This window comes from Malaclemys terrapin, chromosome 25, assembly GCF_027887155.1.
Source record: "Malaclemys terrapin pileata isolate rMalTer1 chromosome 25, rMalTer1.hap1, whole genome shotgun sequence".
NCBI lineage: Eukaryota > Metazoa > Chordata > Testudines > Emydidae > Malaclemys > Malaclemys terrapin.
Window position 1 is genome coordinate 9,697,591 of NC_071529.1, and position 20,823 is coordinate 9,718,413.

At 56.8% G+C, this 20,823-nt stretch overlaps 1 protein-coding gene across 1 annotated transcript in view; it reads left to right on the forward strand.

Moving 5' to 3' along the window:
* Nucleotides 1-20,823, forward strand: part of PPP1R9B (protein phosphatase 1 regulatory subunit 9B) — an 86,535-nt gene that overhangs the window by 12,053 nt on the left and 53,659 nt on the right. The window contains exons 2-3 of the mRNA XM_054014725.1: nt 13,154-13,286; nt 15,945-16,065. Coding sequence (XP_053870700.1) covers nt 13,154-13,286; nt 15,945-16,065 — 254 coding nt within the window. The remainder of the gene's footprint in view (nt 1-13,153; nt 13,287-15,944; nt 16,066-20,823) is intronic.

The window sequence follows — 20,823 nt, forward strand, 5'->3', positions numbered from 1 at the left end:
GCTCCTGGACTCATGTGATTACATGAGAGCCTCCCCTTTCCTTTAAAAATGAACAAGTAAGTGTCTAGGGCTTGTTTACACGGCCATGTCTACTCTACAGTCAATGCAGTGCTGCGGCTATCCCTCTGTAGCACCGTAGTGTAGACGCTTCCTGCATTGATGGAAGTGATGTTTACATCAATGTGGGTAATCCACTTCCCCAAGCAGTGGTAGCTAGGACGATGGACGAATTCTTCCATCAACCTACCTGCATCTACACCTTGGGTTAGCTCTTAGTGACACCGCCTCTAGGTGTGAATTTTTCACACTGAGCTAACTTGCTCTACATTTTAAGTGTGGACCAGGCCACATAATTAGTTTGCAGCAAACTGGGGTATGAATTTACCCCGCACTCGCCTGCCATGGTCTAACTGTCCATGTGGACCCTCCTGACGTGCATTAACAGTCATTAATGTGCTTTGATCTAGTCCTCTTTGAAACAGGACAAATCAAAGCACATTAACCAGCTTTAATGCACATCAGCTGGATTTACGCAGTCAGTCAGTCCACCGGAGGCTAGTGCAAGGTAGATTCACGCCTCAGCTTGCTGTGAATTGATTGGTTGTGTAGACCTATTAGCATAGCCTATGGGTCAGTGTGTGTTATGGGTCCCCCCCGCCCCTCAGTGCCTGATCTGCAGAGAATCTGAGTCTGTTACAGCCCAAACTAGGGGATGCTAGCACTTTAGGTCAGGCTGTAGCGTCTCCAGCGTTTAGCCCTGCTTTGATACCTGGAGATCTTGGTGGTTGCTGAGAGAGCTTGAAAATGTGAGCCCTAAAGGCCTGAAAAGCAGAGGGTGGACAAAAGGGACCTAAAATGCATCGTATTTGGCTTAAAAACCTGAGATTTTTTGTAATCTCATGATTTTTGGGGGCTGGGGCCTGACTCGTGATTTTTAAATACTTGGGCTTGGCAGCGCAGAATACCTACAGCTCCTCGAGGGCGCGAGGCTCGCCGCAGTCGCGTCCCTGCTGCAGAGAGTTGAGCACTCTGAGCGGAGAAGGAGTGCCCAGAGGTCGGCATCATGATGAGTATTTATTGTTTGTGTCACTGGAGCGACTCGGAACCTAGGACCCTGCTGTACAAACAGAACAATTCCATGTGATCTAGTGCCCGGGCAGTCCAGCCCTGCAGTGGGTTTTCAGGAGAGGGTGGCATGGCTGTGACTGTATCCAGGAAGGAGGTCCCAGGCATAGGGGACTAATAGGGCCAAGAGTGGAGGAAGGACAAGTAGGGAGCAGTTGGCCGAGCTGTTTGGGCAGAGGAGAGGGCAGCGAGGGACCCCTGGATTTCTTCCAAGAGAAGCCACCAGATATGGAGTATGGCAGTTGGGTTTTGCACAGAGCATTGTAGCCCTAGGCCCTGCAAGGTACCAGGGCCCTGGCCAGCATCCAAAGAACCTCATCACTAGGGCCCTACCAAATTCACGGCCGTGAAAAACGCGGCACGCACCGTGAAATCCGGTCTCCCTTCGTGAAATCTGGTCTTTTGTGTGCTTTTACCCTACACTGTACAGATTTCACAGGGGACACCAGCGTTTCTCAAACTGGAGGTCCCAACCCAAAAGAGAGGCGCAGGGGGGTCGCAAGGTTATTGTAAGGGGGGTTGTGGTATTGCTGCCCTTACTTCTGCGCTGCCTTCAGAGCTGGGCGGCTGGAGAGTGGCGGCTGCTGGCCAAGGGCTCAGCTCTGCAGGCAGCAGCGCAGAAGTAAGGGTGGCAATGCCGCGACCCCCCTACAATAACCTTGCCCCGCCCCCCAACCTCCTTTTGGGTCGGGACCCCCACAGTTACAACACCGTGACATTTCAGCTTGAAATAGCTGAAATAATGAAACTGACGATTTTTAAAATTCCATGACCGTGAAATTGACCAAAACGGACAGTGAGTTTGCTAGGGCCTCCCTCACAGTGCTTTAACCCCGGTCCCTAGTCCTGGATGCTGTTCTGCAAATGAACCTTCTTTCCCCTGTCAGCAGCACTATGCAGATGCTCCCTGTCCGTCGGCCAGGAGACCGACTTACCCCCTCCGTGCCGCCTTCCCCATCCTGCGCCTCCTGCAGCCGCGGGCGCCCATTGCAGTCAGGCCGAGGCCTTTGCCTGCCAAAGCCCTGCGGATAAAGGTCTCTCTGTGCTCTGAGCGTGGAGCTTCTCCGGGTCCTGGCAGCCAGTGAGAGAGAAGGGAATCCGAGCGCTATCCCCCCTGAGCGGATGTTGGGGGGTTGCTCTCGATGGACTCACTGGTTGGAATCCGCAGCTGCAGAGCTGGGTCTGTGAATGCAGCGAGGGAAGGGAACAAATGGCGGTTCGGAGGCTCTGCGGTGCCTGTTTAATCACAGGCCGCAGGGAACTGGGCTTGCTGCCTGGATGTTGCACTAGGTACCAGCAGACACGTGTGTGTGTGCGCGCTCAGGCACACACAAACATGCGTGTACAGGCACGAGCGTGTGTGTGTGCGCATGTGAGCGTACGCGCTCGTGCGTGTGCACCCACGTTTCTATATGTGCACAAGTAGACGCATACTACATGCATACTCGTGTACGTGTGTCTGCTCATCTGTGTGCACTCACACGTGCACAAATACACACGTACTTGCGTGCAACGCCGTGTTGTTTGAGACTGTCTCACATGACCATCTCAGAAACAAACGAGGGGACCATAGCCTAAATGAACCTACTATGAGTTGCGTGCACCACTGGTTGGAAAATCGTACTGGGAGAGTAGTTCTCAATGGGTCACAGTCAAGCTGGAGGGGCATATCACAGGAGTTTGTCCTGAGTCTGGTTCTAGTCAATATCTTCATAAATGATTTGAATACTGGCTTAAGAGAGCACACACATGAAGTTTGCGGATGATACCAAGCTGGGAAGGGATGCAAGCGCTTCGAAGGACAGGATTAGAATTCAAAATGAGCTTGACAAACTGGAGAACTGGTCTGAAATAAATAGGATGCAATCCAGTAAGGACAAATGCAGGAATGATCAGTGGCAGAGATACACAATGGGAAGTGACTGCCTAGGAAGGTGGAGTACAAATGAAATATGAGTCAATAGTGTAATATTGTTTCCAAAAAAGCAAACATCATCCTAGGGCGTATTAGCAGGAGTGTCGTAAGCAAGACACGAGCAGTAATTCTTCCATTCTACTCAGCACCGCTAAGGCCTCAGCTGGGGTTGTTGTATCCGGGTGTGGGCACCGCACTTCGGGAAAGACAATTGGAGAAAGTCCAGAGGCGAGCAACAAAAATGATGAAAGGCCTAGAAAATACGACTTACTAGAAAAGACTGAAACAAATGTGTGCACCGGAAAAGAGAAGACTGAGGGGGGACGCGAGAGTGATTTTCAAGTACGCAAAAGATTGTTATAAAGAGAAGATTTATAAATTCTTCTGCTTAACCACTGAGGATAGGACAAGAAGCAACAGGCTTAAATTGCAGCAAGGGAGGTTTAGGTTGGATATTAGGAAAAACTTCCTAACTGTCAGGGTGGTGAAGCACTGGAATAAATTGCCCAGGGAGGCTGTGGAATCTCCATCATTGCAGATTTTTAAGGGCAGGTTAGACAAACCCCTGTCAGGGATGGGCTAGATAATACTTAGCCCTGCCTCAGTGGATAGGACTGGACCAGATGGCCTCTGGAAGTCCCTTCCAGTCCTACATGTCTCTGATTCTATGCACACACACATTTCGGTATGTGCACATGTGTACACATGTGTGAACATGTGTACACACCCATGTGCACATGCACACCGATGAAGATTCATGCCCGAGGTAGACTCCATTTCTAGATCTCTTCCTGGGGGGTGGGGGCTGCACCCCGGGTCCATTCCGGGTGGGGACAAATATTCAGTTCCGGTTCTTCCCAGGGGATAGACAGCCTAGTAGAAACGTCTGCTTTTCTGCCCCTAGTCTGCTCTCCCTGCTGGACACATGCACGGGGAATTCCTGGCCTGAATGCGTGTGCTTTCCTCAGATGGCTGCCAGGCACGACTCCCCTGTGTGTGCTGTACCAGGAGCACTCGGAGAGCCCTTAACTCCCTAGCTGGGAGTGTTTGGCAGCTTGTGTGTGGGCTGGGCTGCTGGTACAGCTCGGTTTGATTCTCACATCCTCAGGGTAGGGAGGGTCTGCAGTGCACAGGGATCGTCCCCTCGTGGGAGAGGGGGCCTGGTGGCTGGCAGGTCTCCTGCAATCATCAGGGCATCTGCGGTTCTGCTCTGTTTGGGTTACTTGGGAGAGTAACACGGAGCAAGACTTTAGCCCCACGGCTGCCCTAGGACCCAGGTCAGGGCCTGTGTCGTGCCTCCACAGGCTGTGGTCCTGCTCTCGTTCATTAGCGAACTGGGGCAGGGGGATGGGCCGGAGACAGGTGCAGAAGCTGTTGATTCTTTGCCGGTACCAGAAAGTCTCCTCTTGACTTTGGAGCAGGCTGTATCCGGTGCTTGTCTGGGGCTGGTTCTGGGCTGGGCTCCGTTGACCCAGGAGACGTAACAGCGGCATCTGACCCTGCGTAATTAACCCCCGTTGCGCCGTTCCCCAGCGCTCCCTCTTCCTGGAGCTGCAGACTCCCCCCTCCCTCAGGACTAGGTTCCGACGCCAACTGGTGTCATATCAGTGTCACGGAGTATCGGGGGACTCAGGGCCCTGCACCCCCGGCTTCCTGCGATTCACTGCGACTCTCAGCCAGCCAGTAAAGCAGAAGGTTTATTTGGATGACAGGAATGCAGTCCAAGACAGGTCTTGCAGGCACAGACAACAGGACCCCCTCAGTTAGGTCCATCTTGGGGTCCCAGGGCATCCCAGCCCCAGCCCCCCTTGGGAGGTCAGAGCCATCTCTGCCTCCCAGCCATCTCTCCAGCCTCCTTCCCCCACTCTGGCTTCAGCGACCCCTCCCACAGCCTTTGTTCAGTTTCCCGGGCCAAGGTATCACCTGGCCTTCAACCTCTTCCTGGGTTCTCATGTTACACACTCAGGTATGCGCCCTCGGGCAGTCTACCATCCCGCAATGCAGACTATTCCATCCACACTCCCCTGTCAGCATTCACAGACCACAGTGAGAACAGGCCCAGTTCGTCACATCTCTCCCCCCTTCGAGACCGAACTGAGCAGGGTCACTTTAGCCAGTGACCCGGGGAAGTTCGAACCTACCCCCGTTCCCATGGATGCCCCCGCATCCCTCCCATTCCTTGGTGAGAATTACACCAGGCCCCTTCAGTTTCACGCCCCCCCTTAGGTCGGGGGTGCTTGATGGCACTCGCAGTTCGCATGTGGGAAGGTTTATGCGGCCTGTGCCCTTTCCCCACCCCCATACCTCTGGGGCTCCAACTGGGCTGTGGTCTTCTCCCAGCGCTCCAGTTTGGAGGTCTGTGCTTTGGGCTCTCTTGGTTTAGAGCCGCCCTTTTTACCTTGGCCACCCTCTGGAAAGGCTCCTCTATGCTGGGCAAGGGTCCTAAAGCTGTTTTCCCCTTGTCCCAGGCCTTCCTCCCCCTCTGACAGGGGTCACAGGATCCGCAGTACTGTCGGACAGTAACAAAGACCCCAGGCCAGTAAAAGCTCCGTAGCAGCCTCTGCTGGGTACGCCAGGTTCCCTGGTGCCCTGAGAGGGGAATGTCATGGGCCCGGCACAGCAGCTGGCGGCGATACTTCTGGGGTACCACCAGCTGCCTCCTGATCCCCCCTGACTCCATTTCCCCTGGGGGAGCCCATTCTCGGTACAGGAACCCCTTCTCCCACAGGAACCTTTTCCGGCCACCTCGTCCCATGGTCTGTACCGCATTGAGGTCGGCTAGGTCCCTTATCTTCCACAAGGAGGGGTCTCTCTGTAACTCGGCCTGGAACTCAGCAGCTGGGACAGGGATGGCCACCTGCTCTTCCTCGCCCGCTGGGCCTGAAGCTGCAGCCTCCCTGAGCCGTGTCCCTGGGCGTTCCCTCCCCACCAGGTTAGGGTCCTGCGCCTCAGGCAAGGCACCCCCCCCAAGGCCAGGGCGCAGTGCCCCTCGCCGGCTCTGACTGCGGGTCACAACCAGTGCCTTTTGGGGGTTGCTTGGCCAGTTCTCCAGGTCCCCCCCCATCAATACCTCAGTGGGCAAATACGGGTGTACCCCCACATCCTTGGGGCCCTCCTTGGCCCCCCACTTCAGGTGTACCCTTGCCACGGGTACTTTGACTGGTGTTCCGCCCACCCCCGTCAGGGTCAGGTAGGAGTTGGGCACCACCTGATCTGGGGCCACCACCTCGGGCCGGGCCAGCGTCACCTCTGCGCCCGTATCCCAGTATCCATTGACCTTCCTCCCATCCACCTCCAGGGGAACAAGGTACTCTCTCCGGAGGGACAGCCCCGCGCCTACCATATAAACCAAAAACCCTGAATCTGGAGCATCCAGCCCCCTAGAGGAGCTGGCCTGGAGCTCTCCTCCCTCCTTAGCAGGTGGTACTCTGCCAGCCCCCCTTCCCTGGGAATGCTGCCTTTCGCCGGGCTGGGTCTCTACCCAGTCAACCCTCTGTGGGTTCGGTCTGCTCAGTCTGTCCCTGAGCCTAGGGCACTGGGCCCGTATGTGGCCCTTTTGGCCACAGTGGTAGCAGCCCATGTCCCATGGGTCCCCCCGGGTGGGTCGGATGGTCCTGACGCCGGATGTTCCCCTCTGATGGGGTTTTTCTGTATTTTCCCACGGGGAGGTCCCATGGTGACTCTCTCTCTGCGTTGTGGTGGGACTGTTCCTTTGGGACTCCTCCCTTTTATCTCCTGACCGGCTCTTTACGAACTCATCGGCCAGCCGGCCTGCCTGTCGCGGGTTCTCTGGCTTTCTGTCCACCAACCACAGCCTCAGGTCGGATGGGCACCGCTCATACAGTTGCTCCAGTACCAGCAGTTTAATCAGGTCCTCCTTCGTCTGGGCCCCACCAGCCCACTTGCTGGCGTATCTTTCCATGCGGGCGGCTAGTTGCAGATATGAGATCTCAGGGGTTTTATCTTGACTCCGGAACCTTTCCCGGTACATTTCAGGAGTCAGCCCAAACTCACGTAGCAGGGCCTTTTTGAATAGTTCGTAGTCCCCTTTCTCTGCCTCTCCCAGTTGGCGGTACAATGCCACGGATTTGGGGTCCAGTAAGGGGGTAAGGACCCGGAGTCTGTCCGCGGGATCAACCCGGTGCAGCTCGCAGGCCGTCTCAAAGGCCTCCAGGAAGTCATCCATGTCCTCCCCCTCCTTGTATGGGGCCATGATGCACTTATCAAAGCTCCGTGCAGTCCTGGGTCCCCCCTCACTCACCGCAGCCGGGGGTTCGCTGCCCTTCAATCTCGCCAGTTCCAGGTCATGCTGACGCTGTCTCTCATTCTCCTGTCTCTGTCTCTCTTTCTCCTCCCGTTCACGCTGATGCTGTCTCTCTTCATGCTGATGCTGTCTCTCTTTCTCCTCCCGTTCACGCTGATGCTGTCTCTCTTTCTCCTCCCGTTCATGCTGACGCTGTCTCTCTTCATGCTGTCTCTGTCGTTCACGATCCTCCAGCTCTCTCAGTTTTAGCTCTTTCTCCCATTCCAGCCAATTCCGCTCCACGGATGCCGAGCGTCGCCGGGAGGATCCTCTGCTGGCCGGCGAGCTTCGCCGGGAGGGTCCCCTGCTGGCCGGGGGGGTCACGGCACCTTCGGTATTTGCTGGGCTCCTCCCCACCCTTCCCTTAGGCATAGGAAGGAGGGGTCTCGGGAAGCCCTCAGCAGCCGGCTGACCACTCCCAGCTGGGACAGACACTGGTGCCTGCGCTGCATTTGCCAGGCTGCTTCCCTGAGACACAGGGATCAGTTCATTCGCGCGATCTTCCTCCTCCAGCCGGGCAATGAGCTGTTCTTTGGTGAGCCTCCCAATGCACAGCCCCCTCTGCTTGCACAGCTCCACCAGGTCGCTCTTAAGCCGCTTGGCATACATCTTCCTGCTGGCCACTCACCGGCCTGTGTGCTCACAGCTCCCCACAGTTCCCAGGGGGACCCCTAGTGTGCCAGCCCTTCTCGAGGTCACCGCCTCTCTGCCAGGGTCGAGCTGCAGACTCCTCCGCCCCTGGGACCACTCGCTGCGACCCACCCCGGGGGACCCTGTTACTGCAAAAGTCCTTCTCGCTGGTCACACACTCCCAGGGGTAATAACCGTCTTTCTCCCACTCTTCAGCAGGCCTGGTCCCCGTCAATCCCCCTTCGTTTTACTGCTCCCCAGTCACTTACTGCAGGAAGCGCCGTCCACGGGGTGCAGTAGATCCCGCCGCTGCCACCAGTTGTCACGGAGTATCGGGGGACTCAGGGCCCTGCACCCCCGGCTTCCTGCGATTCACTGCGACTCTCAGCCAGCCAGTAAAGCAGAAGGTTTATTTGGATGACAGGAATGCAGTCCAAGACAGGTCTTGCAGGCACAGACAACAGGACCCCCTCAGTTAGGTCCATCTTGGGGTCCCAGGGCATCCCAGCCCCAGCCCCCCTTGGGAGGTCAGAGCCATCTCTGCCTCCCAGCCATCTCTCCAGCCTCCTTCCCCCACTCTGGCTTCAGCGACCCCTCCCACAGCCTTTGTTCAGTTTCCCGGGCCAAGGTATCACCTGGCCTTCAACCTCTTCCTGGGTTCTCATGTTACACACTCAGGTATGCGCCCTCGGGCAGTCTACCATCCCGCAATGCAGACTATTCCATCCACACTCCCCTGTCAGCATTCACAGACCACAGTGAGAACAGGCCCAGTTCGTCACAATCAGCCGCCAGATGGTCACGACTTCTAGTCACTAGTGAGCGGGCTGGGTACGAACCTGCCTCTGACAAACCCTGCGACTCCCTGCCAGAGACCCCCTGACCTACTTCCTGGCTTTTAATTATAAGGCTCAAAGGTCCTCCTCCATGAGGAATGGCCGTGCCTGCTTCTCTCATAGACTCATAGACTTTAAGGTCAGAAGGGACCATTATGATCTTCTAGTCTGACCTCCTGCACAACGCAGGCCACAGAATCTCCCCCACCCACTCCTGGAACAAACCCCTAACCTATGTCTGAGTTATTGAAGTCCTCAACTTGTGGTTTAAAGACTTCTAGGTACAGAGAATCCTCCAGCAAGTGACCCGTGCCCCATGCTGCAGAGAGGAGCAGAACCCCTGGGGGACAGGGTTGTCCTCCTGCCAGAGGTGCCCTGCCAGGGCCATGCCCAGTCGGCTATGGGGAAAGGGGAAACTGCCGGGTACCAGGCTGAGAGCAGGAAATCCCCATGGCAGGAGAAGAGGCCATGCGTTGGGATTGGAAAGAGAGTTTTCTAGATGAGTAAATACCAGGGCATGGATCTGCCTGTCTCAGCTTTTTCTCTGTCTAGCTATCTAATCCCGAGTGTACACATCTCTCTGTCTATCCCCATGCACCACAGCTTCCCCCAGCCCCGCCTGCCCTGTGCGGCTCCCGGCACCCCCGCCCCCTCCAGCAGCCTGCAGATCCCGGGTGCTGGGTACCACAGTGGCGGGTGCCGCGCTCTCCCCACCCCTCTCGCCTCTCACGCTCACTCCAGCCTGTAATCGAGCCCCGCAGGCTGTCGCAGGAGAAACGAAGCGTGAAAACTCTTCCCCGTGAAGCCCGGGACAGTGCTAATTAATCTGCCAGCGCGGCCGTCTGCCTGCCACCACCCGGGCCTCCCCAGCACGCCCGTCACCTGCAAAGCCTGGGAACGACATGCCTGCTTGGTGTGTCCCCCGCCATCCTTCTAGCTCCGCTCAGGCTGCGTGGGGTCCCCTCCAGGATGAGGGATCCACCCCATAACCTGCCCCCTAGATCTAACTTCAAGGGAAGGTCCCATTTCCAGCTCCTCCATCCCTTCCTCCCACCCTCTGCAGTCCTGCCCTGTCAGCATCTTCTGCTTGACTCCGTTCCAGCTTGGGTCCTCCACGGCCCCTGCCCGCTCCCACGCCGCCCATCCACGCCCAACCCTGGGCGCGGACCTCCTTTGGGTGCCATGGCAGAGAGCCGGGGAGGCAGGACCCCAAGCCAAACATACTGGGGGTTGTAGTAATCCAGGGATAGCCGCTTGAAACTGACCCATTGGGTGGGTGCTCCCTGGCACCCTGATCTCAGAGAGAGCCCTGGCATGGGTACCCTACTCTGGGTGGCACTTAGGAGCCTTTTAGCTCAGGCTGGCTTGGGCAACGTTCTGGGGACCTTTGGCACCATGAGGGTGGAGGACACTTGTCAGGAAAGCTCTGCTGGAATCTTCCAGGTTTTCCTCAAATTTCCACCCTCCACCCAGCCAGGCTGCATCAGGAGACACACGGACAGAGAGTGCCTCGCCCACGGGAATTGGGGTGCGCCACCCGGCAGGGTCCTGGCCTAATGCTGGGTTCTAGGCCCCCCTCTATCGCTGACCAGCTCAGCCGCTTTGGAGAAATCACTTCCCCTCTATCGTGTCCATGTAGAGTGTCCGCGCACCTCCTGGGCAGCTTTTTACTCGGAGGATAGGGCTTCACTGCAAAGCCAAGGTGGGTTCGGAACTTGGCTTCACTAACTTGGATTAAAATATCAGTGTAGACTGCCCTTGTGTGTGCGTACAGCTCCTAACACAGTGGGAATCTGATCTCAGTGTGCGTACAGCTCCTAGCACGGTGGGGATCTGATCTCAGTGTGTGTACGGCTCCTAGCACGGTGGGGATCTGATCTGTGTGTGCGTACAGCTCCTAGCATGGCTGGGATCTGATCTGTGTGTGCGTACAGCTCCTAGCACAGTGGGAATCTGATCTCAGTGTGCGTACAGCTCCTAGCACGGTGGGCATCTGATCTCTGTATGCGTACGGCTCCTAGCATGCTGGGCATCTGATCTCAGTGTGTGTACAGCTCATAGCATGGTGGGGATCTGATCTGTGTGTGCGTACAGCTCCTAGCATTTCTGGGATCTGATCTCTGTGTGCGTACAGCTCCTAGCACGGTGGGGATCTGATCTCAGTGCGTACAGCTCCTAGCACGGCTGGGATCTGATCTCTGTGTGTGTACAGCTCCTAGCACGGTGGGGATCTGATCTCAGTGTGCATACAGCTCCTAGCACGGTGGGGATCTGATCTCAGTGTGTGTACAGCTCCTAGCACGGTGGGGATCTGATCTCAGTGCGTACAGCTCCTAGCACGGCTGGGATCTGATCTCTGTGTGTGTACAGCTCCTAGCATGGTGGGGATCTGATCTCAGTGTGTGTACAGCTCCTAGCACGGTGGGGATCTGGTCTCCGTCAGGGTCTCTATGTGCTACTGTAAGTTAAGTAATAATTTTTTTAGTTCATTGGCCACTTGCCGAGGTGACGCTTGCGAAAGGGCCTCTGCCTTCCAAGCTGGCACCGTTGCCAGAGTCAGCGAGGGCCGGCACGGCCGTGGGTGCTGCTGGCATCCGGGAATGGACTTGAAGCTGGCAGGAGAATGGCGGAGGCAATGCCAAGGCAGCTAATGGAAATCTTTCAGGCCTTATGAGCCCCGAGCGGTGCCAGAGGAGGGGGTGGGGGCTGGGAATTACTAGGAGCTAAACGTTTGCTTCAGAGCCGTTCCATCCAAACCCCCTACTCCAGGTCTTCTCCACAGAACGGGATTGGGGCCCATAGGCAAGCTGGGGTGGGACTTGCAGGTGGGATTCCCACCTGCCCTATATGATGGTTCCCTCTAGAGCCAGGAAAGATTGGGGACGTATTGAGGGTGGATTTAGCCCCTCAATCCTTAATGGAGGGACTCAGTACGTGTCCTCTGCCCTACACCCAGGTGCTTGGACCCCCCAACATGGGTAGAAATGCCTGGACAGGCTTGATTTCTACCTGCTTCATCTAGTGGGCCGCTGGAGCTCCAAGGTGTCTGTGCTAACGGGGGTGAGGGGTTCCCTCTGCACATGGGCATGGTCCTCTCTGGTCTCCCCTCAGCTGTTTGCTCCCCTACCCCAAAGCCTGCTGGGATGGATGCCAGGCTGTGGGTGAAGGCGCCAGGGCCCTTGCTTGGCACGGGCAGGGCCTGCGAGCGAAAGGCCAGGGGAGTGCGGCATCTCTGCACGGCCCCACATTGCAACCCGATCCGCCTGCTGGCATTGCCTACAAAACCCAGGTGCCCCCTGAACAGCCAATCAGCCGCTGCCGTGGCCCGTCGCTGACCGCGGGCACACAGGTGCCCTGCATTCTCATTCACACGCACCACCACCCCTGGGTGGCATGGGGCTGGCAGGCTCACGGTGCCAGGGGCGGGAGGGGCCAGGCAGCCATGGAACCCACCGGGCGATCCCATTCCTATTGTAATTACAGACGTGGGGCCAGGAGGAGAATACCTTGTCATTTATTCATGATTACACGGGTTCTTGGTAACCGGAGCCTCGGAGCATTCAAAGGGCAGCTCGCAGCGGGGAGATCGGTCGCTGTGAACCCAGCCGAGCCCTGGGGCTTTGCGTCCGGCGCTTTCTGGGAGCCCCAGCGTCATGTGGGTTGCTCTGAGGCAGGGTGGTCCGGTGGGGAGGAACCAGGACACCTGGGTTCTACTCCAGGCCCTGCCCTTGGGCAAGTCATTTCAGCCCAGGTCCTCCCATGTATCCAGGTGCCTAACTCCCCTTGATTTCCAGGGTGTCAATGGGCGTTAGGAGCCTGAATCCCTTTGAGGACCCAGGCTGTCTCTCAGTGGCACTGTTCCCCCTCCCACCCTTTGTCGCCCTTGTGCAGTTGGATTGTAAGTTCCTGGCAGCAGGGGCCTGGCTCTCAGCTGGGCCCTGCAGGGGCTCTGGTAATGGGCACAGTCGCCGGAGATCCTCACAGAACCCCGTTCCTTAACGGGCGGGGCGCTGAGAAGTGGGGGGATCAGCCTGAGGCCACACAGGGATTCGGGAGCTAACCCCACAGCCAGTGCTTCAAGCCCAAGGCCCAGCCGCCCACTAGGTTACCACGGTGACATTTCGGGCCTTGTAATTGTGGGGAGCCCTTCACCTCTGCGGTGAGGCACTGAGGTCATGGGACACCCCAGCTTGGGAGTAGGGGCCACAGGCTTAGCTGCTGTAGGGCTGTATGGGAAGAGGGAGCCATCCCCTCGCCTGCCAATGGGGGTGCCGGGTCCCCTCTCCTCCCCAGCTCCCCCCTCGCCGGAGGCACCCCTAACGCCCCCCTCTCGGCTCCACGCAGGTGTTCAGCACCTATTCCAACGAGGACTACGATCGCCGGAACGAGGATGTGGACCCCATGGCTGCCTCGGCCGAGTACGAGCTGGAGAAGCGGGTGGAGAGGCTAGACCTCTTCCCTGTGGAGCTGGAGAAAGGTGAGGAAGGAAGAGGCTGGCACTGCCCGGGCTGCGGGGGGCTCTCCCTGCTGGCACTGGGGAGGCTAAGGGCCGGATACTCAGTGACCCCATCCCTGGGCTTGGGGCTAGGATGGGCGGAGAGGTTATGGGGGCCTGGAGCCAGCTGTTCTCTGCATCCCCCCACATGCACACTCATCCCCCTATCCTCACACACGCACACACTTGCACATTCATCCCTCACACACTCACCCCCCACATGTTCATCCACATCCACTTGCACACTCATATACACCCCCATGCACTCGCACACTCATGCACACGCTTCCCCATGCACTCACATGCACACACACTCCCCCACGCAGCTGCACACTCACACACACACTCCACCTTGAACTCACACACTCATACGCACACTGTCCCATGCACTCGCACACACATCCACACACTTGCACACTCATCCATCCACCTACTCACTGATTCATCCCCTGCACAGTTGTACACACAGCTTCACACACTCATCCCACATACACACTCAGGCACCCATCCCCTCGCGCACATGTGCACACTCAGCCTCCCTGCACTCACCCCCTCATCCCCACCCCCTCACCCCTCCCACGTACACAAAGCTGCTCACTCGTTCGCGGTTCTCACGTGTTCACCTCACACGCTTGTTCCCTTCATGCACTCAAAGCATTCAGTGACTCAGACACAGCCTCTGTCCCATCCTCGTGCACACTCATTCCTCTCTCAAACACACACAGACCCCGGCACACTAATTCACACACATCTGGACACGCACACATTCTTGCACACCCATTAACACCCATGCTTACACACACATGGCTGTGTGCACACACATAGAGGTCACACATACACACCTCCTTGCACACTAACTCAGACACAAACATCTGTACATACAAATACAGACACCCCTCTGTGTGTGTACACGCATGCCTGTGCTGCACACCAATCTGCACATGTACCCCTCCATACACACCTGCCTGCATTCATACACCCTGGTCACACACATAGCCTGCACACCCACGTATGCACACATTCCACTGTACACCCCCCCCAGTTCACACACATACCCTGCACACTTACTCACACACACACACCACTGTACACACACACAGTTCATGCACATAGCGTGCACACCCACACATGCACACATTCCACTGTACACCCCCCGGTTCACACACACACCCTACACAGTCACTCATACACACACACCAGTTAACACACATACCCTGCACACTCACTCATACACACACACACCACTGCACACACACCAGTTCACACACATACCCTGCACGCGCGCGCACACACACACACCAGTTCACACACATATCATGCACACACACACACACACACACACACACACACACACACACCAGTTCACACATATACTGTGCACACCCACTCACTGAGTGTAAGTGAATGCACTAGTGAAAGGCTCTCCTCTCTGCCCCTGCGGGATGCTCTGAGAAGCAGGCCGGGGCGGGGCCAGGGTAGCTCAGAGATGGCATCTGCCCAGCAGGCCGCAGCTGGTACGAACGCAAACAGGATGCTGCGGTGCTTTCGACGGGCGAGAGACAGCACGTTGCCAAGCCTGTGTGTGGTGCGTCGGTTCCTCCCCCTCTCAGCACTGAGCTCGCCCTGGGAGGGATCGACAGGGAAGAGGGTTCGAGGCTGGGGTGGGACTCACGTGTGGAAGATCCTGGGAGGAAGAGAAGCTTGAGGGGGCTTGACTAAGGGATGAGGCTCCTAGGGGGATCAGTCCACAGCAAGGGGCGCATGGGGGAACCGAGCAGCTGGAGGAAATGCTGCCACTCCTGGGTCATTGGGCTGCAGGAGCTCAGAGGGTCAGGTTATCAGGGGTGGAGAATGTTTGCAGCACTGGTCGGTAGCTAAGATCCGTGCCACAAGGGGCACTAACCCCTGTGTTTCTGGGCATAAGCCGACCCCCTGGGGGCTGGGGATTTGCATCATGGCAAAGCGCAAGGCCCAGGGGGCAGGAAATCTCGCCTCGCTCTGAAGCATCAGGCGTTGGTTGCTAATGGAGGCAGGATACCGGGGTGGATGGGCCAGCGTTTGGATCCGGTCAGGCTACGAAAGCGAATGTCGTGATGTGTCTTACGGTAGAACCCAGGTTCCCCAACTCAGCCCTAGGCTCCTGCCCTGCTGGGCCTGGGTTCTAAGCCGGTATTTCAGGAGGCTAGCTGGCCCCAAACTCTGATATTGCAGGGAAGCCAGGCTATGGGACTTCGATGTGCCGGCGGGTGTGATCTGGCACTGCCCGTCCTGGGCGCTCTTCTTCACACTGACTCGTTCCTTTGGTTTCCTCTCTCTCACACAGTCATTCACCCTCCCACGCGTGCTACCGCCCGTAATTTAGCTGCCATCTGTCCTTGCCTCTCGCTGTAATAAACACTGTTCTTCTCTCCTGCTACTTCCTCGCTTTCCTCCTGCCCCCGGGGCCAGTCCTGGCAAGCGCCGGAGCCCTCCGTGCTGGGCCCCTTTGCCCATCCCTGCTGCCCCGGTGCTCGCCGGCCCCAGTTCGCCGGGCGTAGTTGTTGGGGTGACTGGAGAGAGGGGAGAGCGCCGGCCTGGCTCGGAGGCCCCAAGCGGCGGCCCACGCGACCCCGTGAGGACCCGGGTCTCTCTCTTTTGCAGACTCCGAGGGGCTGGGCATCAGTATTATCGGGATGGGCGCCGGAGCGGACATGGGCCTGGAGAAGCTCGGCATCTTTGTCAAGACGGTGACGGATGGGGGAGCGGCTCACCGGGACGGCAGGTAAGCCTGGGGATGTCGGCGACTCTCGGGCCAGAAGGGAGCACGGCAACCCCACAGAAGCTGGCGGCGGGGCTAGGAGCTGAATCCAGAGCTCATGAGTCTCAAAACCAGAGTCTTAATCCCAAAACTGAGCAACCTACTATAATGCTCAGCTCCAGAATACACGGACCTACGCCCTCTCCAACACACACGCTTTACGATCAGTCTGTTTGTTCCCTTCACTCCCAGCAGGGGGCGCTGTAGTGAGCAGGGCAGGAGCACTGGCTGTGGGGGGGTGGAGCTCCCAGCTATTCCAGTCCCCACCTCTCCCAGCAGGGGGCGCTGTAGGGAGCAGGGCAGGAGCCCTGGCTGTGGGGGGGTGGAGCTCCCAGCTATTCCAGTCCCCACCTCTCCCAGCAGGGGGCGCTGTAGGGAGCAGGGCAGGAGCGCTAGCTGTGAGGGGTGGAGCTCCCAGCTACTCCAGTCCCCACCTCGCCCAGCAGGGGGTGCTGTAGGGAGCAGGGCAGAGGTTCTGGCTGTTGGGGGATCTCCCGGCTATGTCCAGTCCCAGGCTCTCCCTTTTGGAATTATTGAAATTTTGACTGCAGACAGTACTTTGTGTATTTTGTAACTGATCCTAAGGGTGTGGTTGGGGGCTTGTGTATATTGCACACCAGTCTGCTGGTGTGGTTTGTGTGTGTGTGTGTGTGTGTATGTGTGTGTGTGTGAAGGGGTGGGCTGGCTATTGTTGTATCTATCGGCTTTGCGTTGCTCTTTATTTAGCTTTGTAGTGTGTGTACACATGCTGCATTGTGTGCTAGTTGCGTTAGTGTGTGTGTGTGACAGTAGTTGTGTATGTGCACCTTGTGAGTTGCAAATGAGTTGCTAACAAAGCCCTGTTGTGTTAATTATTCACTGTATCTAGGCTGCTTGTGCCTGCCGTCTGAGTTGTGTACCATCGGCATGGTAGACAAGCCTGTGTGTATCCCTGTTGTGCATATTGTTCTGTGTATATCTATGCTAGTTGTGTGGTTGTAGATGCAGAATTGCCAACCCCCAAGCATTCCAAAATCACCATCAGGCCTCCAAAAATCATGAAATTGGCTTTAAAGTCATGAGATTTTTAAAAAATAAAAAAACTTCTTATATTGGCCTTCTTATTGGCCTCCTTGGCGGGAGTAGCATTTTCAAGCTCTTCACTGCAACCGGAGGAGCTAGAAATTCACTTTGTTGTTACAAATGAGATTCAAACACAATCACCTGACTCCAGGGGCTGGGGCTTTCAGAAAGAGAACTAACTCCTGCAAGACTCGGCACTGTAGTCTGGAGGTCTCTGTGTTAGCGTGTGCTGCAGCTGCTGTGTACCGTGTTCTCCATGTGCTCGTGGTGAGTTGCAGGGCACGTGTCGGGGTGTGTGCTGTTTGCATCTATAACGTATTTCCGTATTCATTTCAATGGTGCTGACTTGGAGGGCTTCACGATACACATAACTCCCTCCCAGAAGGGTCTCTAGGGAGAGCTCAATCAGACAATCTTTTCCCAGCCTACTTCAGCGCAGCCCAAACAAGCAAATGCAGGAGGGTCTCGGCTGGATTTTCCGTTCCCCAGCAACTTGGGCTGCCACTGACACCCGTGCAAAGTGGGTATGTTCTGATCTCTGGTTGCCTCGCCAGATTACCAGTGCTACTGTGTGTGGGGACACTGACATGGATTTCAACTGGCTTTAGAACGGGTCAGTTTGCACCGGTAAAGCTAAACCTACAAAGGCCAGCTATAAAGTGATGGCAACTCAATCACACACCAGTAGACAACACACACACACACACACACACACACACAATATACACTCACCCCATTTGCAAGTAAATACATTGAACCATGTACAAATACACTAAGAAACCCCTGCAACCCCCCAGTGCAAACACAGCCACCCGCGCACGCACACACACACACAGAAAAGACAGGCTTATGCTCCAACACATCCACTTATGCTCACACACACACACATATTCAGAAACACAATCACAACCACAAAAAGCTGGACCAGTTTTGACCAAACTGGGGCAAAACCAGCGTGGTTACAGGTAGACCAGCTCTCGCTTTGCACGGGGGTCCATGGTGGAACGAATCACGGGGACAACAAAGGATCCAGCCCAGAGACACAATCAGGCCCTTTGTCTATCACACCAGCAGGAATTGGGAAATCACAGCGAGTTTCACAATGAAAGGTTCTGCAGAGCAAAGGGGAAACGTGGAGACACAAACCTCAGTCTCGGTGGCCTGATCAGATTAGCCCAGTGGGGGCTGTCTGTACGTGTTATGTTGTGTGTTGGTGTGTATGTGTGTTAGGGGAGTTGTATGAATATACATTTGTACCCCTTTAGGCAGGAGCTGTGGACTGCCATTTCCAGGGCCAGGTCACTACGCCACTCACTCAACTTCAGCCTGGCTCTGTCATGGTCTAATACTTAGTCCGGCCAGGAGTGTAGGGGATGGGACTAGATGACGTCTCGAGGTCCCTTCCAGTCCTACGATTCTATGATTGGGCCGAGCCAAACCTGAGTCGTACTGTGACCTGGTGCTTAAACGCAGTAGAGCCATGGCCGACATGCCCCTCTTCCCCGCAGCTCCGCAGCGTGTGCCTTGGAGTATATTTTTTGGTATATATGTGTGTGTTTATGTTGCTGAGTCTGTATTTGTGCGACTATAAGTGGAGGTGTTTGCACATGGGTGTGTATTTCTGTGGGAGTGCTTGTGTAGGGATGGGCGTGTTTGCATGGGGGGGCGCCTACATGGGTATGGGTGTGTGTTTTATGTACGTGGGCGTGTCCGTTGTGTTTATGGGTGTGTTTGTTACTGGGGGGTACATAGGGGGTGTATGATGTGCATGGGTGGGTGTGTATTTGCGTATGGGTGTTCGGGAGTTTGTGTGTGGGCATGTCTGTTGTGTTTCTGGGTGTGTTTTGCACTGGGGGTGCATAGGGGGTGTATGATGTGCATGAGTGGGTGTGTATTTGTGTATGGGTGTGCGGGTGTTTGTGTGTGGGCGTGTCTGTTGTGTTTCTGGGTGTGTTTGTGCACTGGGGAGTGCATAGGGGGTGTATGGGTGTGTATTTGCATATGGGTGTGTGGGTGTTTGTGTGTGGGCGTGTCTGTTGTGTTTCTGGGTGTGTTTGTTACTGGGGGGTGCATAGGGGGTGTATGATGTGCATGGGTGCGTGTGCATTTGTGTGTGGGTGTTTGTGTGTGGGTGTGTCCGTTGTGTTTGCGCACTGGCGGGTGCATGCCCAGAGCAGGCTGCAGACAGAGGACGGCCCCGAACACCGTTATTTAAGCCGCCAGGACAAAGTGGCTAGCAGGGAGTGTGAGCTCCTAGCCCCATGCAGGGGTGCGGTGACAGCTCTGTGTGTGTTTTCGATCCACTCGTGGGGCAGGGACAAGCACAGACTCGCTCAGGGCTTTGAGGTGAGAGAACATCCCAGGCTGGGGTTTGGGGATCTCAGGTACACGAGAGCTCCCCAGCGCTACCTGATGCCTGGGCCCCATCAGGGGTGTCACTGCCCATGCTGGGGGCCGACACTGGTTTATAGCATGGACACCCCCCGTCCAGTCCCAGGGAACATCACTGACCTATACGAGGGATCCCGGCTCAGCTCCTTCCCCGTTCTGGAGCCAGCATGGGGAGAATGCCCCAAGCCCCCGTGCCCCACTCCAGGCCAGGCTAGGGCTGGCAGATCTGTGGGGTCGCCATCCCACTCCCCTCCCCCCAACTCTCTCGGTCTCAGCAGTGGGAGGACCGTGTGCCCGGCTTGGCTGCCTGGCTCTGACAACCGCATTCATCCTCCGTCTGTCAGCCGGGAGCTGCGCGGGATACCTCCGTGGCAAGGCCCAGGGCCTGGCCCCCAGGATAACGGCCCTCGCCGCTCCCCAAGGGAGGGAGAGGCGATCCTGTCCTGAGGGGGCAGAAGGGGGAAAGTGGGGTGAGTGCCTCCGGGGTGAGGTGGGGGATGGGGCTGGCTTTACAGTTTGTGCTTCCCCCAAGGAGGCTGTTCTGGGAGGCCCCACCCATCCTAGCAGGCTCTTCCGCCCCACACATCCTTCCCAGACCAGCCTGATCCAGCCCAGGGCCGTCCCGCCCCTCAGCTCCCCCTTTGGCCGTGGGCTCTGGGGCTCCCAGATACCGCTTCTCCCTGGAGGGATAGGCGGGCGGTAGAGGCGGCGGGGACACAAGGATGCTGTACCCTCGTGAGGCAGGGGCGGTGGGAGAGGGCCGGGGTGCTGGCATGGCTGGGGCATGGGGGGCACAGCTTGATGGCCGGTTCACCCCCTCTGCTGCCGGGCAGGCTTGGGGCCCAATACGATCCTGGCACCATCTCAGAGCCTCTCTGCGGCCTTGCTCTGTGTGTGCCACTTAATCTAGCAACCAGGAGTTTCCTCCCCCGACCGCGCTGGCCATCCCCGGCTTCCTGAGCACGGGGAACAATGTTCCTTCCTCTTTCCACTACACAACATAATCTCCGATTAACCATTTCCAGTGTGGGGAGGAGGGGCGAACCCCAGGAGACAGAGGCCTTGTTGGAAGCAGATGGCACAGCACTGGGGTGATTTAGCTGCAGTTACGCTATCTGGGAAGGGCAATTGGCCCTCATGCTTCAGGGCGTCATCTGATCACCAGACGGGCAGGGATCAGGAAGGAAATCTCCCTACAGGGCAACATGGGGGTGTTGATTTTATGCCTTCCGGTGCAACATCCGTAATTGGGCACTGTGGGAGGCAGGG